The sequence below is a fragment of the Mastomys coucha genome, unplaced genomic scaffold (assembly GCF_008632895.1).
Source record: "Mastomys coucha isolate ucsf_1 unplaced genomic scaffold, UCSF_Mcou_1 pScaffold12, whole genome shotgun sequence".
NCBI lineage: Eukaryota > Metazoa > Chordata > Mammalia > Rodentia > Muridae > Mastomys > Mastomys coucha.
Genome location: NW_022196894.1, coordinates 46,589,051 through 46,610,936, shown reverse-complemented (window position 1 = coordinate 46,610,936; position 21,886 = coordinate 46,589,051). Strand labels below are relative to the sequence as shown.

The 21,886-nt window shown below is 33.7% G+C and overlaps 1 protein-coding gene and 1 non-coding gene across 4 annotated transcripts in view; both read left to right on the top strand.

Annotated features, from left to right (window-relative positions):
* Positions 1 to 21,886, top strand: part of Dzip3 (DAZ interacting zinc finger protein 3) — a 67,289-nt gene that overhangs the window by 43,000 nt on the left and 2,403 nt on the right. For 2 of the 3 annotated variants that reach the window (XM_031364028.1, XM_031364030.1), the window contains 14 exons: positions 1,752 to 1,777; positions 2,448 to 2,613; positions 4,008 to 4,103; positions 5,345 to 5,472; positions 5,822 to 5,890; positions 8,786 to 8,882; positions 10,375 to 10,478; positions 11,920 to 12,007; positions 13,515 to 13,616; positions 16,542 to 16,667; positions 18,517 to 18,656; positions 19,891 to 20,011; positions 20,443 to 20,568; positions 20,655 to 20,756. In XM_031364028.1, the coding sequence (XP_031219888.1) occupies positions 1,752 to 1,777; positions 2,448 to 2,613; positions 4,008 to 4,103; positions 5,345 to 5,472; positions 5,822 to 5,890; positions 8,786 to 8,882; positions 10,375 to 10,478; positions 11,920 to 12,007; positions 13,515 to 13,616; positions 16,542 to 16,667; positions 18,517 to 18,656; positions 19,891 to 20,011; positions 20,443 to 20,568; positions 20,655 to 20,756 (1,491 nt within the window). Of the gene's footprint in view, positions 1 to 1,751; positions 1,778 to 2,447; positions 2,614 to 4,007; positions 4,104 to 5,344; positions 5,473 to 5,821; positions 5,891 to 8,785; positions 8,883 to 10,374; positions 10,479 to 11,919; positions 12,008 to 13,514; positions 13,617 to 16,541; positions 16,668 to 18,516; positions 18,657 to 19,890; positions 20,012 to 20,442; positions 20,569 to 20,654; positions 20,757 to 20,954; positions 21,441 to 21,886 lie in introns of those variants that run through there. The other variant, XM_031364029.1, reaches the window with a different exon arrangement.
* On the top strand, positions 4,435 to 4,544 carry LOC116086656. Its single transcript, XR_004117035.1, has one exon. It is a non-coding gene; the product is annotated as a U6 spliceosomal RNA (small nuclear RNA).

The window sequence follows — 21,886 nt, the reverse complement described above, 5'->3', positions numbered from 1 at the left end:
CATTTCTTTAGGTACTTCTCAGCCATTTGGTATTCCTCAGTTGAGAATTCTTTGTTTAGCTCTGTACCTCACTTTTTAATAGGGTTATTTGGTTCTCTGGAGTCTAACTTTTTGAGTTCTTTGTATATATTAGATATTAGCCCTCTATCAGATATAGGATTGGTAAAAATCTTTTTCCCAACCTGTTGGTTGCCATTTTGTCCTATTGACAGTGCCTTTTGCCTTTCAGAAGCTTTATCATTTTATGAGGTCCCATTTGTAGATTCTTGATCTTAGAGCATAAGCTATTGGTGTTCTCTTCAGGAAAATTTCCCCTGTGCCCATGTAGTTGTGGGTCTTCCCTACTTTCTTTTCTATTAGTTTCAGTGTATCTGGTTTTATGCGGAGGTCCTTGATCTACTTGGACTTGAGCTTTATACAAAGAGAGAGGAATGGATCAATTTGCATTCTTCTACATGCTAACCTCCAATTGAGCCAGCACCATTTATTGAAAGTGCTGTCTTTTTTCCCACTAGATTGTTTTAGCTCCTTTGTCAAAGATCAAGTGACCATAGGTGTGTGGGTTCATTTCTGGGTCTTCAATTCTATTCCATTGACCTACCTGCCTATCTCTGTACCAATACCATGCAGTTTTTATCACAATTGCTCTGTAGTATAGCTTGAGGTTAGAGATGGTGATTCTGCCAAAAGTTCTTTTATAGTTGAGAATAGTTTTCACTATCTTGTGTTTTTTGTTATTCCAGATGAATTTGCAAATTGCTCTTTCTGTGAAGAATTGAGTTGGAATTTTGATGGAGATTGCATTGAATCTGTAGATTGCTTTTAGCAAGATGGACATTAATCCTGCCAAACCATGAGCATGGGAGATCTTTCCATCTTCTGAGATCTTCCTCGATTTCATTTTTCAAAGACTTGAAGTTCTTGTCATACAGATCTTTTACTTGTTTAGTTAGAGTCACACCAAGGCATTTTATATTATTTGGGACTATTGTAAAGAGTGTTGTTTCCCTAATTTCTTTCTCAGCCTGAACAGTCTTTTCATAGCAAGTATTCACCTCAAGTGTTCAGGTATACTAGAACCAAAGTGGAAATCCATATTTCTAAATTATAGAAGAAAATTGTTTTTATAAAGATAAAACAAATTTGTATGTACAACCTAATACCTGTAAAGAAAACATAATCAGAGATAGTAGAAGTCAATACTTGTAGTTATTAATATTTCTAATTTAGGTTGTATTAATACAGATTAAGTGTCATTTAAATGGGTTCTGTTTGATATGTTGCTGCTGTAGTTGATTTTAGTAAACAGAAAACATAAGGATTTTAATTTCCCTCCAGTTGCGATCTCATCTGTATGTCTAGTCTTCAATGTCAGGCTGATTTCTTTTTTCTTGTTGTTTTTCAAAAATCTCTTCATTTAGTGTAGGAATAATGGATATTACAGACACTCTGTCCCCATGTTTCCTAATAGGTACAAACTGAAGTCCAGTGTTCATCTCTATTATCTCAGTCTGTGATTTTTAGAATTATAAAATAAATTTAATGAGACACAAACACTACTTTAAAAGAGAAACAGAATAAGTAGAAATTTAAAAAACACATTCTATCCGTATTGTTGTTATGTATTTCATAGAATTCACATTTGAGTTTTATAGTTGACTGAAGATATATAAGTACATATAGCGTCATGATACATAATTGAGCTGAGGTAGTTGATACAGAATACTAATTTTTGTGATGCTTTTTTTTAGGATAAGGATTCAGAAGACGAGCAAGTGTAAGTATGTAAATTTTAAGTTTTTCTTAAGGTATCCTTTGTCAATAATACATAGATTTCTTTTGAGAAACTTCTAGGAGAAAAATAGTTCATTGTCTTAATAAATTGATATTTCTGTAGATTAGACTATTATTTTCTGTAGAAGAAAAGAATCTCATGATTTTTTTTCCTTAAGGTTCTTCAATAGTCATCTAACATTAACTCCTACACTGAGAGACTGACTTAAGTGTTTACTAAAATAGTTACAAGCGTACATGTAGACTAAAGCTTAACTTCAAAGATAGATCATTATTATCTCTTGGACAGACATATGTACATACTTATTTGTTTGGGGTAAATTTTGAAGTGTGATGATAATATTAAAGCTGTTGGGATACTTAGAAACTATAGCTATATTTTGAAAAATAAACCCTTTGATCTCATAATTCATTAAATCATTGCCATGTACAATTAAGTGGCTTTGAGCAGTTCCTATTTCATATATGTTAATACTCATTGTTAATGTTCAAAAGATAAGAATGAATAGTGTGAGCACTGTCCAGACTTTGACCATGAACCATTTAATGCAGAGTGTGTCATGATGCAGAATAATGCTAACTTTAGAAGCAGCAGCCTATGTGAAAAGCACTGGACCATTGAGAAAGTCCGCATTACTGTGTTCCCACTATAGCTCATATATGGTAGAAAAGGACGACCAACTGGAGACAGAACACGTAGACGTGAGCACATTCAGTACATACATGAAAACTGACACAAGTGATGCACAGGAAGATTCTGCAGCTGAGGACAAGTTCTGTAGCCTGGATGAACTGCATATCCTAGATATGGTAGAGCAGGTGAGCACTGGAGAGGGCTCAGCCCTATCTTCTTTCTCATAGAAAGAATTGTGAACTTTATTTTCTCCAGATTCTTTGACCAGTGTGCCATTTTGAAAAGCCTAGCAGTTCATGCTGTTGTAATAAGAAAAACAACAAAAGACAGGATAATGGGGATTAAAAATATAATTGGGACTATATACTTCACATTTAAGTGCACCTCTTATAAAAGGTTTCTGAAGACTATCAAAGAGCAGAGAGAGGAGATGACAACACAGTAAAAACTAGCATGATCCCACTAAGAGATATGTCATGAAACTACATGCTGAGTCATCAAAACTACTCTGATTTGTTTCTTTTTATTAGATGTGGTTGCAACTATGAAATATTTTCTAAAAAACTCTAGTATATAGCAGTTTTTTCTAGATCCTTTTCTGTTACTATCCACTGCTTGAAGTGATATATCTATAAATATAAGAATATTATTCCTCAAAAGAACAATTTGTACAAAGTAGATGAAGGATTGAAACACATATATAATGTGTTTGAAGTTAGATGAGCTACTACATAGTATAAAATATGAATGTATCACAATCAGTTACTATTACAATATATATATTTTAACTGAATTGACATAGCTTTGGCTTTTATACTGAAATTTAAATTTCAGCCATTAATGTTAGTCAGTAACCTAGAAGAAATCAAAATTGGCACAGATTTGCAGAAAAATATGTGATCACTTATATAAAAACTATTGAACTGTTTGCAAAGTAAGATGTGCTGTATAGTGTGTTCTCTGTTAATATCCTGTTTATAATATAGTAGAGAAATTGAACATTAAATAAGTTGGTGCACTGCTGTAATTAAGGACAGGCTATTGGTACTGCCTGGGTTAGAATTCAGGCTCTTGCATTTACTATCTGTAATCTTAGGCAAGTTACTTCCTCCTTTTATACCTTAAGATGAGAATAACAAGTGCCCCTTCATGACTCCTATGTACCTAAGAATATTACAAAGACTGCATGAGTGCCACTCAGCAGTAGCAGCAACTTAGAACAGTGTGTCTTTTAATGGGTGCTATTAGAGAATTAAAGCCTGGATCAGAGTTATTATAGATGGCAACTTCGTATACAGCAGAAAATGTGTAAATATAAGTGTCTTTTTAGAGAAATAAATATTCTTCTTCTTCTTTTTTTTTTTTTTTTTTTTTTTTTTTTTTTTTTTTGGTTTTTCAAGACAGGGTTTCTCTGTGTTGTCCTGGCTGTCCTGGTACTCACTCTGTAGACCTGGCCTCGAACTCAGAAATCCTCTGCCTCCCAAATGCTGTATGCTACCACCGCCTAGCTTTTTGCTTTTTTTTGTTTGTTTGTTTTGTTTGTTTGTTTAGAAATAAATATTCTTGTTATATTTGTAAGGGTTCATCTGGAAAGGAAAGTACAGACTTCAAAGAAACTGAAAAGGAAAGGCTTGCTCATCAACATCAGCTTTATAAATTGCAGTATGAATGTGAAGTGAGTACTTTGTCTAAGAGAACAAATATTTCAAATGTTAAACTCAGTGGTACATTGTCTTAAAGAATTCAATGAAACTGAACCCATTATAGCTGTAGTTCAAATTAATGCAGCTATTGTAGAAATCAGTATGGAGATTTCTCACAGAGCTAAAGATAGAACCACTGTATGGCCCATCTTTCTCACTCCTGAGCATATGCCCAGAGAACTCCGTACCTTACCATAGAGAAAGCTGCATCCCCCATGTTTCTTGATGCTTTATTCACCATAGCAAAGAATTGGAATCAACCTTGTTATCTATTGGTGAATGAATGGATAATGGAAATTTTGTGTGCTACTTGCTTTGGTGGCACATATACTAAAATTGGAATGACACAGAGAAGATTAGCATGGTTCCAGCGCAAAGGTGACATACAAATTTGGGAAGCATTCCATTTAACTCTGATGAGTTAGTTGTTATCATATTATATATTATTATTAACCCTTAGAAGCCTGTTTTCTAATGAGAGACAGGAAGGGCATGGATCAAAGTGGGAGGAGATATGGGGAGGAACAGGAAGGAGTAGAGGGAGGATAATTAGGATAATAATTTGGATATTGTATATGAGAATGTTTTTTCAATGACTGGGAAAAGAAAATTGTGTGTGAGAGGGTATCCATACATATATATGATTACTGTTTAACTCTTAAGAAAATTGAAGTTTAAGAAATCTACAGGAAAATGGATGGGCTTCAAATGTTTAATACTAAGATCACATAACCTCAGAAAGAAATAAACAGCATACTCATTCTCAATGTTGAATCTAGTCAGTAATATATGTGTCAGTAATATATATATATATATATATATATATATATAAACTGGTATGCATGTAGATGTGGTATAATGAAAGAGAAGAAGACTGAATAAGGGGATGGCGAGGGACTGAATTCACATAATGGACACAAGTTGTTAATGAGAATATAACACTCTTTTTTATAGTTTGAAGTGCATAAAATACTTAGTACTAAAAGTAAAATATTTAATATGAAGCTTCATAGCTTCTGTGTTCATGCCAATGCTAATCATATATAATAAGTTCATTAAGTTGTATAGATTTTGGGTCTGTTTAAATTTGGTATATAATGTTTTTTATTTGCAAGTACTTTATAATAAAGCTCATTAAAAAAATAACTCAGTGTAGATTTGCTTCTTTCAAGTTTTGCTGACTTGAACACTGAAATTATTTTTCCTTGAGCAGGATTACAAAAGGCAACTGAAAACAGTGACATTTCGGTGGCAGGAAAATCAAATGCTGATCAAAAAGAAAGAAAAGATCATTGTATCTCTTAACCAACAAGTGGCTTTTGGAATCAATAAAATGTCCAAGTAAGTACAAAGTTTAACAAAAATGAATATTTAGAATTTGTCTTTTTTAGCTTTAATCTACTTGCAGCCCCTAGGTGGCAGTGTGACTGCACAGTAGGAATTACAAAGGCTTGTATGTGGTTTTTATTTTTAAAGAAGTTACAGTTGAAATATAAAGAAAATATATAATAAAAAATTTCAAAAAAAGAGTTACAAAAAGTCAGGGATAAATTTCCAATGAATGAGCTCTAGGAGTTTATTTGCTTTTCATAGAGGATATACTTGGTCCCTTTCTCAGCTACAATGGGCTTTTCTGTGTTAATGAGAAACTATTTCTAACATTTTATGACTTACTTCCTCATTTGCTTAGATTACAGCGCCAAATCCATGCTAAAGATGATGAAATCAAGAACCTTAAAGACCAACTTTCCTTGAAAAGGTACTCCATTTTCTTTTGTTGGCACTGCCTGTCTGAAACTTAACATCTTTAGCTGGGACAATCATTTATCATCCAAACAGCATTTTTGCACAGGAGATTGATTAATATGAGTCACTCCATTGGATTAATAAGCATAAACAGAAAGAGGTGTAGACCGATTAGAAGCTATATTCATCATAGTTCTGTCCAGAGAAAGCTTACAGCAGCCTGGGCAGTCAGCAGCATTACAGATTCAACAAATTACTACCAGAAACAGGAACTTGTGGTCAGTAGTACTAGCTGCAAGGATTTTGTAGTACTCAGTGTTTTACGAAGATTCACCTGCTGTCTAAGAATAATCTGTAAATATTTTTACTTCAAAGAACCAACTGATACAGCATAAAACTCACACGGTAGTACATGTGGCCCACTGCCTTTTTCATATATTCATTGAAGTAGATAACCATCACCACTGTCTTATTTCCAGATCATTTTTGTCACTCCTAAACAAACAAGTGCTTTTTTAAAGTTATCCCCTCTATTCCTTTAGCTTCTGGTAAGCACGAATTTACTTTGTGTCTTTTGGATTTGCTCATTCTGAATATCTCATATAAATGCACTCATCTGTGAGGCTTCTTAGAACTAGTTTGTTTCATTTCACATAGTGGTTTGGAATCCCTCCCTGTTACATATCAAGAGTAAAATTTCAGGCTCATCAATAAACTTTGCCCTTTACTTTTAGAGAATTACAAAGCTGTTGTACAAGTGTCAGCTGTGTTGGTGGGCCAGGCGCCTTTCTCTCCTTTCTCACCACAACATTTTATATTGTATTAATTTTACCTGGTACATAGAGCAGTCTGTTATTTTGGTTTGTATTTTTCCACTGACTTAAGTAATTCAACATTTTAAATGCTTATTAATAATTAGTGTATCTTCTTGAGTAAACTTATTCAATTTCTTGACCTATTTGAAAACTTGGAAATCTTTTGCTGCTGAGTACTTTGAGTTCTTTGTGTGTTCAGTACAAGTGGGACTTTTCCTGTGCCTCGTGAAAAGTATTAAAGTGCTCTAGCAGTGAGCTGTCACCAACCCTGTGTACCATTTGGATCTTAGGCATTTTTACCTGTTCTTTAAGTTGTCTTTCCATTTGCCTAATGCTTTTAATTTTGATGGAATGTAATTCTTTTTTACTTTAGGCAAACTTTGTACAATATATAGTGACATAATAGTACTTGAGTTGCAGTAGTTTAAACATTTTATGTTTTTTCTTTCTCTAATAATTACTGTCTTTTATGGAATATATTTGTCATCCTCCACCATTAACATTTTTTAAGTTTTTAAGCATCTGGGTGTATTTCTCTTAACAAAACATTAAAAATAGTTTCTGTTATATTCCTTATTATAAAGGTATATTTTCAGTTGTTCTTGTTAAAGGCAGAATTAAATTTATAGGTTATGTGATTCTGAGAGTTCAGTGTAGGAACCTGAGAAAGAATAGAAAGAGAGGAAAACCTCAGAGGTTCCACTATTTGTAATAACCTGCACAGGATCCATATGGCTTTTCTATTCAAGCTCTGGAATTCAATTCCATTCTAAGGAATGAAGCCCAAATACTGAAATAACTAGTAAACTGTTTGATTGCAGTGACTTTCTTTATTACAGTGGTAAGGAAACTTACATACTTCTCCTGTTTACCCAGTAGATACTGTTAAATCAAATTTTCTAACAATAACTAACTTTTAGTACTTAATGCCAAACAAAGAATGCTTTATATATATTTTCTGAATTATTTTTATAGCAGTTGTTTTTTTTAAGGTAATAAAACTTTTTTCTATTTTCATATGTACAAAGAAGCTAAGTATAGAGAACTAAGCACCTTGATCTTGTGGTTCCTCAACTATAACTATTGACAGGGTAGTTATTAACAGCAGACACTAACTAACCAACATCAGGGTGACAACCGATTTGATATCTATTAAGAATTTTCTGCTTCATTGCAGATATTTCTTATCTTGTCATTTTATCCAAACATAGTAAAAGGACAGCATAGCTATCTCATAGCATTATTTAAAATAAAGTATTATTTCCATTCATGAAGGCTCCATCTTTAGGATCATATCACATCCCAAAGTTCTATGTACAAATCATTAGGAAAAAAGTACTGCCTCCTCTAAGATCCTCACTTTGGGATTTACTATGTAACAAAATTTATTCTGAGGAGATGTAACACACACGTCTACTCACCTCCAGATAGGGAATCCACAAGAGACCAAAGTACAGATACCACCAAATTCCAGTGTTCTGAGTCAATGAGTTTTATTGGGGTTGCTTATAGGAGCAGAAATAACTCGAAGACAGCTAGATCACAAAGGCCAACCTTAGCATGAGTGACAGAAACCCAAACTGACAACCTCAGGGAGGGAGGGGCTTAGTGAATCTGGTCGATTTCAGCAACTTCTTGAAGCTGTTTTGAATTGTTTATACCAAACTGCTTAAGAAGTTTTCTGCAAGATGGTATGTTTTTTAATCTCAGAGGAAACTTACACAACAGGGTGAAAATTTCAAAAAATCAAATGTAGGTCTAGGAGAACCCAAACATTCAATCCATTGTTCTTGTCTAAGGTTTTATATTTAATAGATTATGGAGGTAAAATTCATTTTAAGATTATAGATTCAGAATATAGGTCACATCCTCTGTACTAAGAATTTTAAAACTTCTGCACTTTTTGTAATAAAGGAATAACTATGTTTTAATGTTTTCTCTTTTTTTTTTTTTTTTTTTTTTTTTTTTTTTTGTGCTATATATACTTTTCCAAGAAAGCATTTCCTTGTGGTGGTTTTATCTTCCTCCTTCTGAGTAAGTTAGAAAAGGCTATTGTTATAGTGTTGCTAATTCTTTATGGTCATACATTTCAGATCTCAGTGGGAAATGGAGAAGCATAATCTGGAAAGCACAGTTAAAACATATTTAAACAAACTAAATGCAGAAACCAGCAGAGCCTTAACAGCTGAGGTAAAAGGAAGGTGGGGGGATGGTGGGGAAGAATAACTTTACGTTAGTATAGCTAAAGAGTTGAAAAAAAGATTGGCTTTGAGATAAACACAAATAAAACTTAGTATCATTCAAAAAACTACCGCTTAAATTCAGACCCTTTTGTTTCAGTGGCATGTCATTTGGGAGTGTTTGAGTATTTGTAATATTAAGCTGCTTTTCTTTGGCAACTCCAAGAAATTGCAGTATAGTTGGAGACTAACTCTCAGAAAGCTAAGTCTTTAAGCCATACATGCAAGAATAACATTTAACTCTTGCTATAATACCACTTTCTCTACTGTATCCCATTCAGATATTCCAAAACTATATACATATCATAAACCCCAACATCAAAAGCCAACTTACTTCCCATAACCCTAGAAAGTCTCTTAATATTATTAAAGTTAAGTTGATAATACCACATCTAGGGTCTCTCTCAAGAAATAAAATTGTGGGGCTTAAGAGATGGCTCAGTGGTTAAGAACACTGACTGCTCTTCCAGAGTTCCTTAGTTCAATTCCCAACAACAACATGGTGGCTCACAACCATCTGTAATGGGATCCGATGCCCTGTTCTAGAGTGTCTAAAGGCACACAGCTACAGTGTACTCATATAAATAAAATAAATAAATTTAAAAAAATAATATCTTCCAAAAAAATAAAATTGTATGTGTGCATGCGATTTTTATTTATACATAGTGAAACTTGCTATATAGTAAGATCACATTGTTCAAAGAACTTGCTGACATTAGGAAGCATTACAGATCTGCCATATGTCATTTCTCTTTTCTAGTCGAGTTCTTGGGATTCCAAAACAACTAAATGATAATCCAAGCAGTCCAAGTTATTAACACTGTAGCTTTACCTTAACAAAGGGAAAACTGGCCTTATCTTAAGGTCACGTGTATTTGTTCTTCAGAGCTTTTAGTTAAAAGCTTCTATCTCCTTAGAGCATTGACTCTTATAATTATTGAGTGACTAACAGCTAAAACTTTAGACTAAATGATTGTACATCAGTAATAATGTAGAAAGTCTTCCTTTTGTGGGAGAAGTACTGGAGCAGATCTCTGAGGTCCATTTGGACTATCCCTTCTCTGTAGTCTGATTACTTCTGCAGCCCTTCCTCATGAACAGATGAACAGCGGGATTTCTTATAAGTATTCCCAAAATTAGCTAACTTAGTGAGAACTTCAGAATTCCTAATGTCTAGGCTATCCCTATTATCAGCCAAGTTAATATCCCTGGGACCAAGGCACTATTCTAAAGTTTCCAAGATTAATCCAGTATTTGGGGGAAAAGTTGAAAAGTGATGTTCTTAGCCTTACTTGCACAGTAACTATTGAATAAAATAAGTTTAATTGCAGAATTGCCTTAATCGGAAAATGTTTATGATGCTTTGAGTTTACGTGAGATGGCTAAAAAGAGAATGCCCACTTAGAATTACTTCAGTTCCTTTGTCTTTCAAAAACCTGTAGGTGTATTTTTTACAATGTCGTAGAGACTTTGGTTTACTGCACCTTGAGCAGACAGAAAAAGAGTGCCTCAATCAGCTGGCCAGGGTGACGCACATGGCAGCAAGGTAAGTTTTTCCTTTTTCCTAACTCACCATGACATTAGAGAGGGACCGCAGTCTCCACGGTTGACTGTGATGGATTTTATAGACGTGCAGCACAGTCACTGGGGTATTCCAAGACCTCAGCTTTGTTTATTTCTTTGTTCATGATGTGTATTGTTTCATCTGCTGAATTATTGACAAGCACTGAATACAGTGGCAGCTTCCTCCCCACTGGCAGGCATGCATGAAGGCCAGAGTGTACAAGACCGAGTCTCATTGGAAAACTCTTTTCTATTTGTTTTTCTACTAATGCTTTATTTTAAGTACTTTTGTAATATATTTAGGAAAAAAATCGGTAACAATACCTAATGCTACATGTTATGAGGCAATTTCTGCTGTGTTCTATTAAATTTCAAATATTGGAATGAGTTTATGAAATTTTCCTTAAATTTATAATTTATAAATTTAAGGGTATACCTTTTAATTTTAATGAGTTGATTATCTCTGGATCAAAGGATTGCTTCATAATAATAATCATTTTTTAAAATTCTTACTATTCTTTACTGCACAATCAAACTGAAACCTTACTATTGTGAGCAATTGTTCTGTCTTTGCTTGCTAGAAGGAGAAAGAACATTGTAAAAATTAGAGTATTGTAAAGCTACTTTTTGTCTGATCTTACTGATAACTTACTTTGCTTTTGTAAATTGTTAGGTTCATGCTGTAGATATGGTAATGCTGCTGTGGAAATCCACAGAAGATTTCTTGTAGAGACAGTATGCACTAAAACTTTGTGAGTTGTTCCTGCCTTAAGTGTTTATAGGACGTGCATCAGTAAACAGTTGCTAACTGGTGCACTTTATGTTCTTCATCAGGACAGTGACAGCATTCCTCGTCACAGCAAAGTGCTGATTGGTTTTGTCTCTTTGTATTTTGTGTGTGTGTTCTTTTTTACAACTTGTCATCTCAAAAGCAGTTTAATTTTCTAGTTTACATTAGAGCCAGCTAGATCAATTCTGGATTTGTGATATAAGGGTTAAAATGAAGGTGATCTAAAACCTGCCTCCAAGGTCGGTCAGCATTTGTGAGAATGCACCTACAGCTTCCCTGTTTGGATTTTTCTGCTTCCATACTTTATTGGAGATATTTTAGAATAAAAATATTTTATAGTAACTTAAAGATAGAAAAGAAATGGCATTCCGGAGGTGGGGAGAAAAGGATTTCTGAAAGCATGTGTTATTATCTTCCCTTATAAAGGATGCGTATATTACTGATTTCTCTTTATTAATAACAGCCCTTGTTCATGTATTTTTAACCTTTGAGGTAATTGCTAGTATTGAGGGTAATTTTCGATTTTTATATATATATATATTTTTACATAAATACTAGAGAACACTTGAAGTTTTTGGAAACCTAAATGTTATATATAAATTGTGTTTCCTCTGTGTCTCCTTTCCTATATCAGCAACCTAGAATCACTTCAACTCAAGGCTGCTGTAGATAGTTGGAATGCCATTGTGGCGGATGTTCGAAACAAGATTGCATTCCTCAGGGTAAGTTCTGAGTATACTTAAATCAGATTGGCAGAATTTATGTGAGAGTACATCTAACAATAAAAGCAAATAGTGTTCAAGAAACTTAAGCATATTTTTCATCTCAGTTACCAAAGATTATCCTCTTGGTTTGTAATTATTTTCATATAATTAACATTAGATATCAATTATATAGACTTATATATGTGACTTTTTAATTCATTATTCCAGGAAAAGATAAATTCAAAAGTTATCCCTTACCCAGTTTTCCCATAATTCCAAAGCCAAACAAAATTAAATTCCAGATTCACTCTAAACAAATTAAATGTCTTAACTTGCTATAGAATTAATCAATAATTGTGTATGTATAGAATCAAGTGGAATATCAAATAAAGCTGTATTTTGGGGGGGTGTTTCGAGACAGGGTTTCTCTGTATAGCCCTGGCTGTCCTGGAACTCACTCTGTAGACCAGGCTGGCCTCGAACTCAGAAATCCGCCTGCCTCTGCCTCCCAAGTGCTGTGATTAAAAGTGTGTGCCACCACCGCCTGGCAAAGATGTATTCTTTTCTAATCTTAACAATTTATATAATTGTTCTACACTGCAGAATCTTAATTATTGATTTAATTAAACTGAAAATGTGAAAAGGCTAAACTAGTGAGTATTTATAGATACAGTCTTCAGATCTGTATGTGAACAGCAGCTGAATTTTACATCCACATCTGTAAATGAAGCAGTGGTGTTCAGTTGCAAAAAAGAGCTTCCTCTGAGAACTGTGGGTTTGTCTGCTTTTAGAGTGATTGTTTCAACCTTATTTTCTCCGTGATCATTGTCCCTCTGTCCTTAGTGCTATTTAGAATTTCTTTATTTCCGTCTTAGAAATCACTAAATGCTTTGTTTTAAAGGTTGTATTGTCCATTGCTCATGGGTTGTTCACTGAAATGAATAAAGAAAACTTAGGAACTATGCCAAAAAATACTGAAAACACAAAAGTTCCCAAAATTAGACTCCCCCTCTCCTCTCTTTCCTCTTCTCCCCTCACCTCATGTTCCCCTCTTCTTCTTGCCTCCCCCTTACCCACTCCCAGAGTCCAAGAGAACAACACATTTATATAACTGGAGCAAGCCAGAGTTGTAGTTTTCTAAATAAATAAAATTATAATATCGAATATCAATTCTTTGTTTAAAATGTGTTCATTTTCCTGTTACCTATGTGTTTCTTATACGTATTGGACTCTTCAAAGTCTAACCTTACTTTCTATCAGTGCTTCCTATTGGGAACTGGAACACTGGGAACACTGAGGAGTTACAATAAGCAACTGAATTATGTCACTAAATCCCTCAAACACAGCTTCTTAAATGCGGGCATGAATGTCCATAGAATTATTTTTATGTCAGAAATTGTTGTATTTCTTCTATCACTGGGTTTAGAACTACAAGTTTATGTTGAACTATAACATAATTCAAACAGTACTATATAGAGTTTCTTGAGATTCAGTGGTGGTCTGAAATGTATTTATCTTCTGTCAGACACAGTACAATGAACAGATCAACAAGGTGAAACAGGGGTTTGCCTTGAGTACCTTGCCTCCAGTCCAACTTCCTCCACCACCACCAAGTCCTGAGATACTGGTAAGATACCTAACATTTTGAAAAGATGCTATCTTCATTTTGATAAATGATAAAGTGTAAAAGACAGAATATACAGTGTGTTTGGTATGTGCTCAAATGAAACTAAGTGCATGTTTAAATACCAGTTTGCCACTGATGGCCAGTCCATGCTGATACTATAAACAGGGTTACAGTTTGATAGAGGCTAGTTCAACCTGGCACTTTGAAGTCTAAATGCTATTTTCATCTTCTCAAACGTACATATTTTATGAGAGATAACTGGATTTCTCATTGCACTAAGTAAAAATTCCTGGATAATACCGGAGGAAGCTAACTAGAGAGCCAGTCCCTTTGCTTCTACCTTAGACTTCCTTTTCTTTAGCTTCCTGTGGTCATGACTACAGGGGCAGTTTCCACTAACACTACCTCTCTCTTTATTAGGGACCAGTAGATTTAACCAGATGTACTTATCTCTGTACTTTATCGAAAAGAGTACTTTAATCTCAGAAATACACACAAAGTTTTTTGTGAACTTTTAGGAGGTTATTTTTTCTATAAGTCTGGGTATAAAAAGTAAAGAAAGATAACATATTGAGAGGCAGATGGCTTTTGGTAATTCTGTAAACCTTATTTCTGCTCGTCTTTGAGTATAACAAAGACCACGTATTTGTGAGAATGGTATCTTGTCCAGTTCCCAATACAGTCAGTCCTATTTGCATCTAAAACTTTGTAGCCCGCGTGGTCCTCTCGCCGGGAAGAAGACACGCGGACACTCTAGGTTCCTTCTGCAGCAACTGTTTTATTGTCTCCATCCATGGTGGAAAAAGGGTCGAGCCCAAAATCCGCACTGCTTATATACACCACAGTGCGTGTATCTGCCCACAGCGTGGTGTGTCTGCTCATGATTGGCTGTTCGCTCATTACCCTACGTAACGCCCCGGGATGGGCCGTGACATGGCGTCCTTTCACTCTACACACATGCGCCAATAGTTGTCTACGCACATGCGCAAACAGTTGTCCACTAGGAGTTAACAGCGGAAGTAGGCGCCATCTTGCCATGGCGAATGCCTCTCAAGATTCACGGCTCCCAACAAAACTTCATGATTGTAATCTATTACTGTTCACATTATTATAAATATTCTGTTCTTCTGAATTCCCACTAGAATCACTCATTAAACTCTGCTTACAGCATTCTAGAGATTTTCTTGTCAGATATTTCCAGAGTCTTTCCACAACTATAAACCTAAAAACCATATGGTCAGATTTAGTCATCAGTGACCCACTACTGAACCCTGATTTTTGTTTGTTTTATAGCCACTATGATGAACTATGTAACAAAAGCATCTTAAAGATGCGGAAGAATATCTTTTGGCTCACAGTTTTAGAAGGCTCTATCTATTATGGCAGGAAGATTATGGCATGGCAGAGCTCTTTGTTCACTTGATGATATGCTAGGAAGCAAGAGGAAAAGCCACTTATTCTTGTCAAAACTTATTGGTATTATGAGAATAGTGATTCTCAAAGGGAGCTAAGTATAGATTCATTACCCACCACTTAGTCATTATTTTAAAACTTAGTGAAAACTTTGAAGTTATATATAATTTTGTATAGAGTTTTATATATACATATATGTTATATTCATATGTGAGTTGATTTTACATATATAAATATATATGAAAAATAAGGCAAAATGAAATCCAGCTTCAACATTATTCAGTAGTTGAAAGTCTTATATCATGCCCTCCTTGTCCCTGGAATGTTATGAAGCAAACTTTAGGCATTATATTTCATCCATTTATGTGTATATATGTGTGTGTGTATATATGTATGTATATATACATATACACATATATATATATATGTAATCGACTCACATATGAATATAACATGTATATAGAAAACTATATAAAATTATATGTAACTTCAAAGTGTTCACTAAGTTTTATATATATATATACACACACACACATATATATACATACATATATGAGTGAGGAACTTACGGTATATAATCACAATATCATTATCTTATGTAAGAAAACTATGTTATGGATAAAGTTAATATTTAATACTCAGTATTTATATTTACTTAATTTACTCAAACTACTTTTTCTTACTTATAAGGCATAGTGTCTGTTTCCTAGTAATTAAGAATCAAATATTAACTTGTCTATCCATTATAAAAGTACACCATTAATTTTTCACTTTAAGATCATTACTCAGAACTATGTTAATGTTCTTTTGTCACTTCCTCAAATTATTATTGTGTTCCTGCTTTATGGTTGTGTTAGACCTAGTACATTGTGGAAGCTCCATAAGCCTCTCCCCTTCTGTTCTCAGACAAACAATTGCTAATATGTCTTCAGAGGCATAGCCACTCCCACAACTGACCTGTGTGGGGCAGTATTCCTTGTATGAACCCCACTTCATCCTTCTGTGTCTTTGAAGCTAGAGTCCTGATTCTATCAGATGGCAATTTCAGTACATGATTGAGGAAGCTATATTTTCTATGGATAATTTTGAGGATTTTTAAATGAAATTTCTGAGTATTGTCTGTATACATGGAGAGCATTCATTGAGACATTTGAGGTTTCTGTACATATTATGCCTTTGAAAGTCTTATAGTATTATGTCTTTACTCTTATTTTATCTGGGGATAAATCCTAAAGATCATTTTGTCCAACCCTGCTATATTTTAGTCTAAAAATTTGGCATTCAAAAGAATCCAAGCCAGGTCTTCTATTCTATCACACTTTCTTTGCTTTTTCAAATTGTACTAGATTTAAGTAATATTCTAATACACATTGCTTTTAATGTACTTTGTATCTGAATTTCAAACCAGTGTTTTACCTCCTTTATAGCTCTATGATTTTATACCATTAGCCAGGTAAGTCTATAAATATGTGCAGGGTTTTGTTTCATTTTGTTTTATCTTTTTTATGTTAGATACAGCAATTCTTAGGAAGACCCCTTGTGAAGGAATCTTTCTTTAGACCCATACTTACTGTCCCTCAAATGCCTGCAGTTTGCCCTGGAGTCATCTCTGCAGCTGTACAACCTAGACCACCCCTGGTAAGAACCTTTTCTGGTGAAATATTAACTAGTTTTATTATAAGTAAAATGGGATTCCTGAATGAAGATATTATCTTTATTCATTTGTTTGTTAGGATAATGTTGGTAATGCTGGCGATGATGATAATTAAATGATAATTGAGTCAATATTTGTTTTACCTCATATTCTCTTAGTTTTGAAATACAAAGACTGTAGTTTTAATTGTGTAACAAATAAAAATGTTGGCATTCTTATTGTTTAGAAAAGCAAGAAGCCAAGTCACAGTGCAATAAATTAAGCTACTAACATTACATTTGTACCCAGGGGTTTCCGCCGCATCTGCAACAAACAACTTGAGCAACCTCAGCTTAGAACAAAACCCTAAAAAGAGTTTTCAATCTTCCTAACTGTAGATAGATAAGTTTTTCTCAAACCTGAAGGAATAAAGACATTTAAAATGCCTGGAATTATTATATGTCATCTTGACTAAAGTTTAAGAAAGAAAGAAAGATTGATGTCAGATATAATTAGGGAAAAAAATGTTCTAATCCTGACTTTTCCATAAAGGAACTTCTTGGCATTTTAACAACTGAGTGTGTGTACCTGCATGTGTGCGTGCATGTCTGTGTGCTTGTCTTTCTGTCTGCCTGTTTGTGTCTGAATGTATGTCTGTCTCTGTGTTTGCATGTGTGGCCTACACACACACACACACACATATATATATATAGTACCATATAGTTTTTGTATCTTGCTCTCAATTTCTTTTTGAAATATATAGTTAGATGGATTTATTTATGTCTATGCCAACTGTCTATAAAACTTATGTAAGCCTCAACATTTTAGATAAGTAGCACATCTTTTATCACCATACTAACTGTGTTACAGTTTGCTTGCTGCTGTTCTGTAATGACTGGAATGTAATTTTATTGAAAAGACTGAAATCTCTTGACCTCCTAAGATTACCTTCAGGTTCCTGGGGAAAGCTAGACACTGAGGCAGATCTTGTTTGATTCCAGTCACTGGTGGTCATTGCTCACTTTTCACAGTGACCCATAGAGCTTTAGATAAATGATCTAATTGCCTTAGTAACCCAATCATCTGTCTAAACCATGAAATATACAAAAAATGTTGGTGACAAAGCTTTTTCAGAAACGTTGTACCTCCCACACTCATTGTCTGTGATGGTTTTGAAACATGGGGCAAAAGCTCTCCTAGTAATATCATCGTTATGCACAGTTAAAATTTTTATCTTTGTTATTTTCCTAATTATAAACATATATTTAATAGTTGTAAAAATATAGATAATGGAGTAATGTAGACATTTGCAAGTAAAATTACCTTCTGGTTCAATCTCTTGGGGGAAAAATCACCATTTACTGATGATTTTATGTGTTCAAATGCATACATTTACTAAAAATTTTAATACTAAAGGAGTCATACCATAAATACTCTGCTGTATACTATTTTGAAAAAGGAAAACTAAACATATTCTATGGAATTTCTAATCCATGGACATATACATCTATTTGTAAGAACTTGATTGATTTGCTATAATTTATTTACTCATTCCTTTGTTAGCAGGCTTTAAGTAGTTTTCAACTTTTCACTATTATTTTTTAAAAATTCAATAATAAGCACTCTGTATGTGTTACTGTACATTCTAGTAATTACTAGGCAAATACCCTGTTTTAAAACTAGATAATAAAAAATTAGCAATACTGTATTTGTTACGAAAAAACTGAAAGAAGTCAACATAAGTATCACTGTGACTCTTCATTCTGCTATTTTCTAAAGCATCCAAGTGTTATGTTGGCATGCAATGTTCCCTGATAACTGAAGCTGATGGTTATAACTTCCCGCCCTTTACAGATGCCTGGTATAACCTGGGCTATGCCAACACCTATAGGTGATACTGTGTCCCCAAGTGCAAGTCTGTGCAGTGAACCTCTCATGATAAACTGGGAGAGGATTACAGACAGGCTGAAAACTGCCTTTCCACAACAGACAAGGTACCTTAACTTTTCCTTAGTTACTTATACATGTGTTTTTCAGTTTTGTAGCCCTAATTGTAGAAATGAAACATTTCACATACATACAAGGAAAAATATCTCCTTACTTATGGTCTTAGTAAAATGAAATTGACTAAGAAGTTATTTTGCTCAACAGAAATGCTAAACATTTTTACATTGTATTACTGTTAAGTCACGCAAAGATAAGTGTTTAAATTTATGTTTGCTCATTTGTTGTAAGTACTAGATGTAAACTTAATTTGAATGCCTCCAGCTATAATAATTATTTTATTAACAGGTCACCAAAGTAAATTCTCACTTAATTGGAGCCTAAGCCCCAACACCAAGTTTCAGTTTTTCCATTTGGGATTTTTTTTTCATTTTATTGATATTTTTATGATTTCTTGTGAGTAGACATAGTTCAATAAAATAAATCATGATCTTTCTGGCATTAACAGGATTTAGAATTTACTAAATCTAAAATTCTAAAATCTGTGCTCTTATATTTGTAGAAATAAGTCTAGTTTAACTTTGTGTTTTCATTTGAAAACATATCCTGTTGCTATCAAATTAGATTATGGCTTTATATATTTCATAATTATAAATAGAAAATACAATTACCATATACTTATAAATGGATAATTATAAAATGAATAAATCATGAACCAAAGGGAAAAAAGTATCTCACTCTTATTTTTCTATCAGATATATAGATGGCAGTAGAGGAGTAAAAGGGAAAATACTGATTAAAATAATTGGAAGTTAGTTATTTTATCATGTCATAAAGGTATCTTTTACTTGCTTTCCTGTTTTATTTAATTTTTTTTTCTGAGTTTTTTAAAAGTAAAACATTTAAATATAATAAAGATGAGAAAACAATGTTAATAGTAATTATTAAAATTGTTATTTAAAAAGGGATGATATAGTCTTGAATAAAGTTTTAGGTACAGAATTCTCAAATACATACAAAGTTTAGATACAAAATCAACTCAATTTTTTATAGTGAATTCAAATATCGTTAGCTCTTACTGGTAAACAATAAAATATCATTTCTAGACACAATTAACAGTTTTCATTTTATTTGCAAATAAATGCAAATGACATTTTTAGATTCAAGATGAGTTTAGTCTGTATGCTGACTGTCTCAAGAATAGAGTTCTATATTTCATTTTTGAGGACACAACCTTGAAGAAATAGGAAAAACTAGCCCATCTCTATTTTTGATATCTTCCAGGAAAGAGCTAACAGATTTCTTACAACAATTAAAGGATTCTCATGGGAAGTCTGTGTCTCGACTGACATTTGATGAAATTGTTTACAAAATTTCTCAAATGATTGAGCCCAAGAAACCTGAGGTAAAACAAATAAAAAACAACAAAATTTAATTCTGTGTTCTCATATCTGTAATAGTTTCACATCATGTTAAAGAATCAAAAATCAATAGCTTAATTATAGGACATCATTGATTAGCACTAAATCCTCAAATTCAACTTGACAAGTGACATGGAAGTGTTTTTGATCAGACTAGAATAAACCTGATCCTTTCCATCTTCTAATGGTTTCCCTGAGTAATTCTGAATGCAAATTTTGTTTAGTTTTGTTTCTAATTTTCTGGAATGATTTATTTAAAAGTACTCTTTACATAGCTCTAAGAAATAATTGTCAGCATTTTTCAAGATTTATCATGAGTATTGTTTATCCTTTTGGTAATTTTTGCTACAACCTATTCAGTTCTATAAATTGATACTGTTTTAGGATAATTCTTAAAAATAAATATTATTTTTAGAGTGAAGAAAAGTCTGCTCAAGATGGCAATACTACTTCACCCAGCCACACTGCATCCCAGCCTAGTACTCCCCAGGACCCCAAGTCAGCACAAGGTTCTGCCACATGGGAAGCAGCCAAAGATGTGGTGAGACAGAACTTGTTAACTATGAACACATTTAGATCTGAAAGGAAAAGAATAGCCTAAATTTTCTCCTGTCTATTTTTCTCTAGGATAATGAAGAGGAAGAAGAGGAGCCTTGTGTAATCTGTCACGAGAATTTGTCTCCAGAAAACCTTTCAGTTTTGCCTTGTGCTCACAAATTCCACTCTCAGGTAAACCTTTAAGCTTGTCCTGTTAACATTTTATCATTAATCAGCTAAGCAAGATCACTCCCTTACTTACAAGGTCCATCAGCATCCAGTGCCATTTCACAGTCCCACTGGGTATAGCTACACTTCACTCTGGTTGCCATATAGAAACATTTAATTTTTCACTGTATACACTTTTATGGTTGTGCTACTGTTTTTCAGGAGGACAGCCTGGAGAGTTAAATGATATACAGTATACAGTTCCCATGAACAGAACTCTGAGAAATATTGATTGACATAGCAATGAGTGACAAGACTAGCAACAAAGAAGTGCCACTTTACACCGACTTGCTATAAATTCTACAGTGTCTGTTATCCTTCTGTAATAATGGCCCTTTTCATTTTAAAGCAGAAAACTTTCTTAGTAATCTCTCTCAGCTCTTGTGTTTACGTCTGAAGGTTCAGATCCTGGAGTGTTAATGTTAGAAAAATGTAAGGCTGGAATATCTTTTGTTTTCTTGATATTTCCATGTATTACCTGGAGCTGCTGCTGTGTAACTGTTACTCATGTATAATGTATGGCCCAAATCCTCTTGTGATTTGACAAAAGAAAAGATAATCTTGGGGATTTTTTTTCAAACCATGTTTCAAAGATACAGTATGTGGTACCTGATGCAGAATCATGTGTATTGCCTTCTTCAGTCTGAAGAGGTATGAAAAATAGCCAATCCCAGGTCTCCAAGATGACTTTAGCCACGCAGCTTTCCCATTTTAAAATTTTGATGTATGATGATTTTTTAAAAAGCGTGTTTAACAGAACTTGTACCCTCTTCACAGTGAACAAGTAAATGATTTATTCAGGTTACTGTTTAGAGTTAGTTATTAGGCCTCACACAGTCCCTGTACATAATCCTCTTAACTGATTTGGCCCTCCATTATTCAAATATCAAAAATTACTGGATTTGGTGTCAATAAGTAGAGTCAAAAGAAAGCAAATACTTTATAGTTCAAGATTACTGTCATTGTCACCATAGAAAACAATCAGAAGAGACTTTTCCTTCAGGGAGTTTCAGCTTTAGAGCCCTAGAAGGATATTGGTAACATTCATATGCTTAGTTGTGATTTTTTTTTTTTTTTTTTTTTTTTTTTTTTTT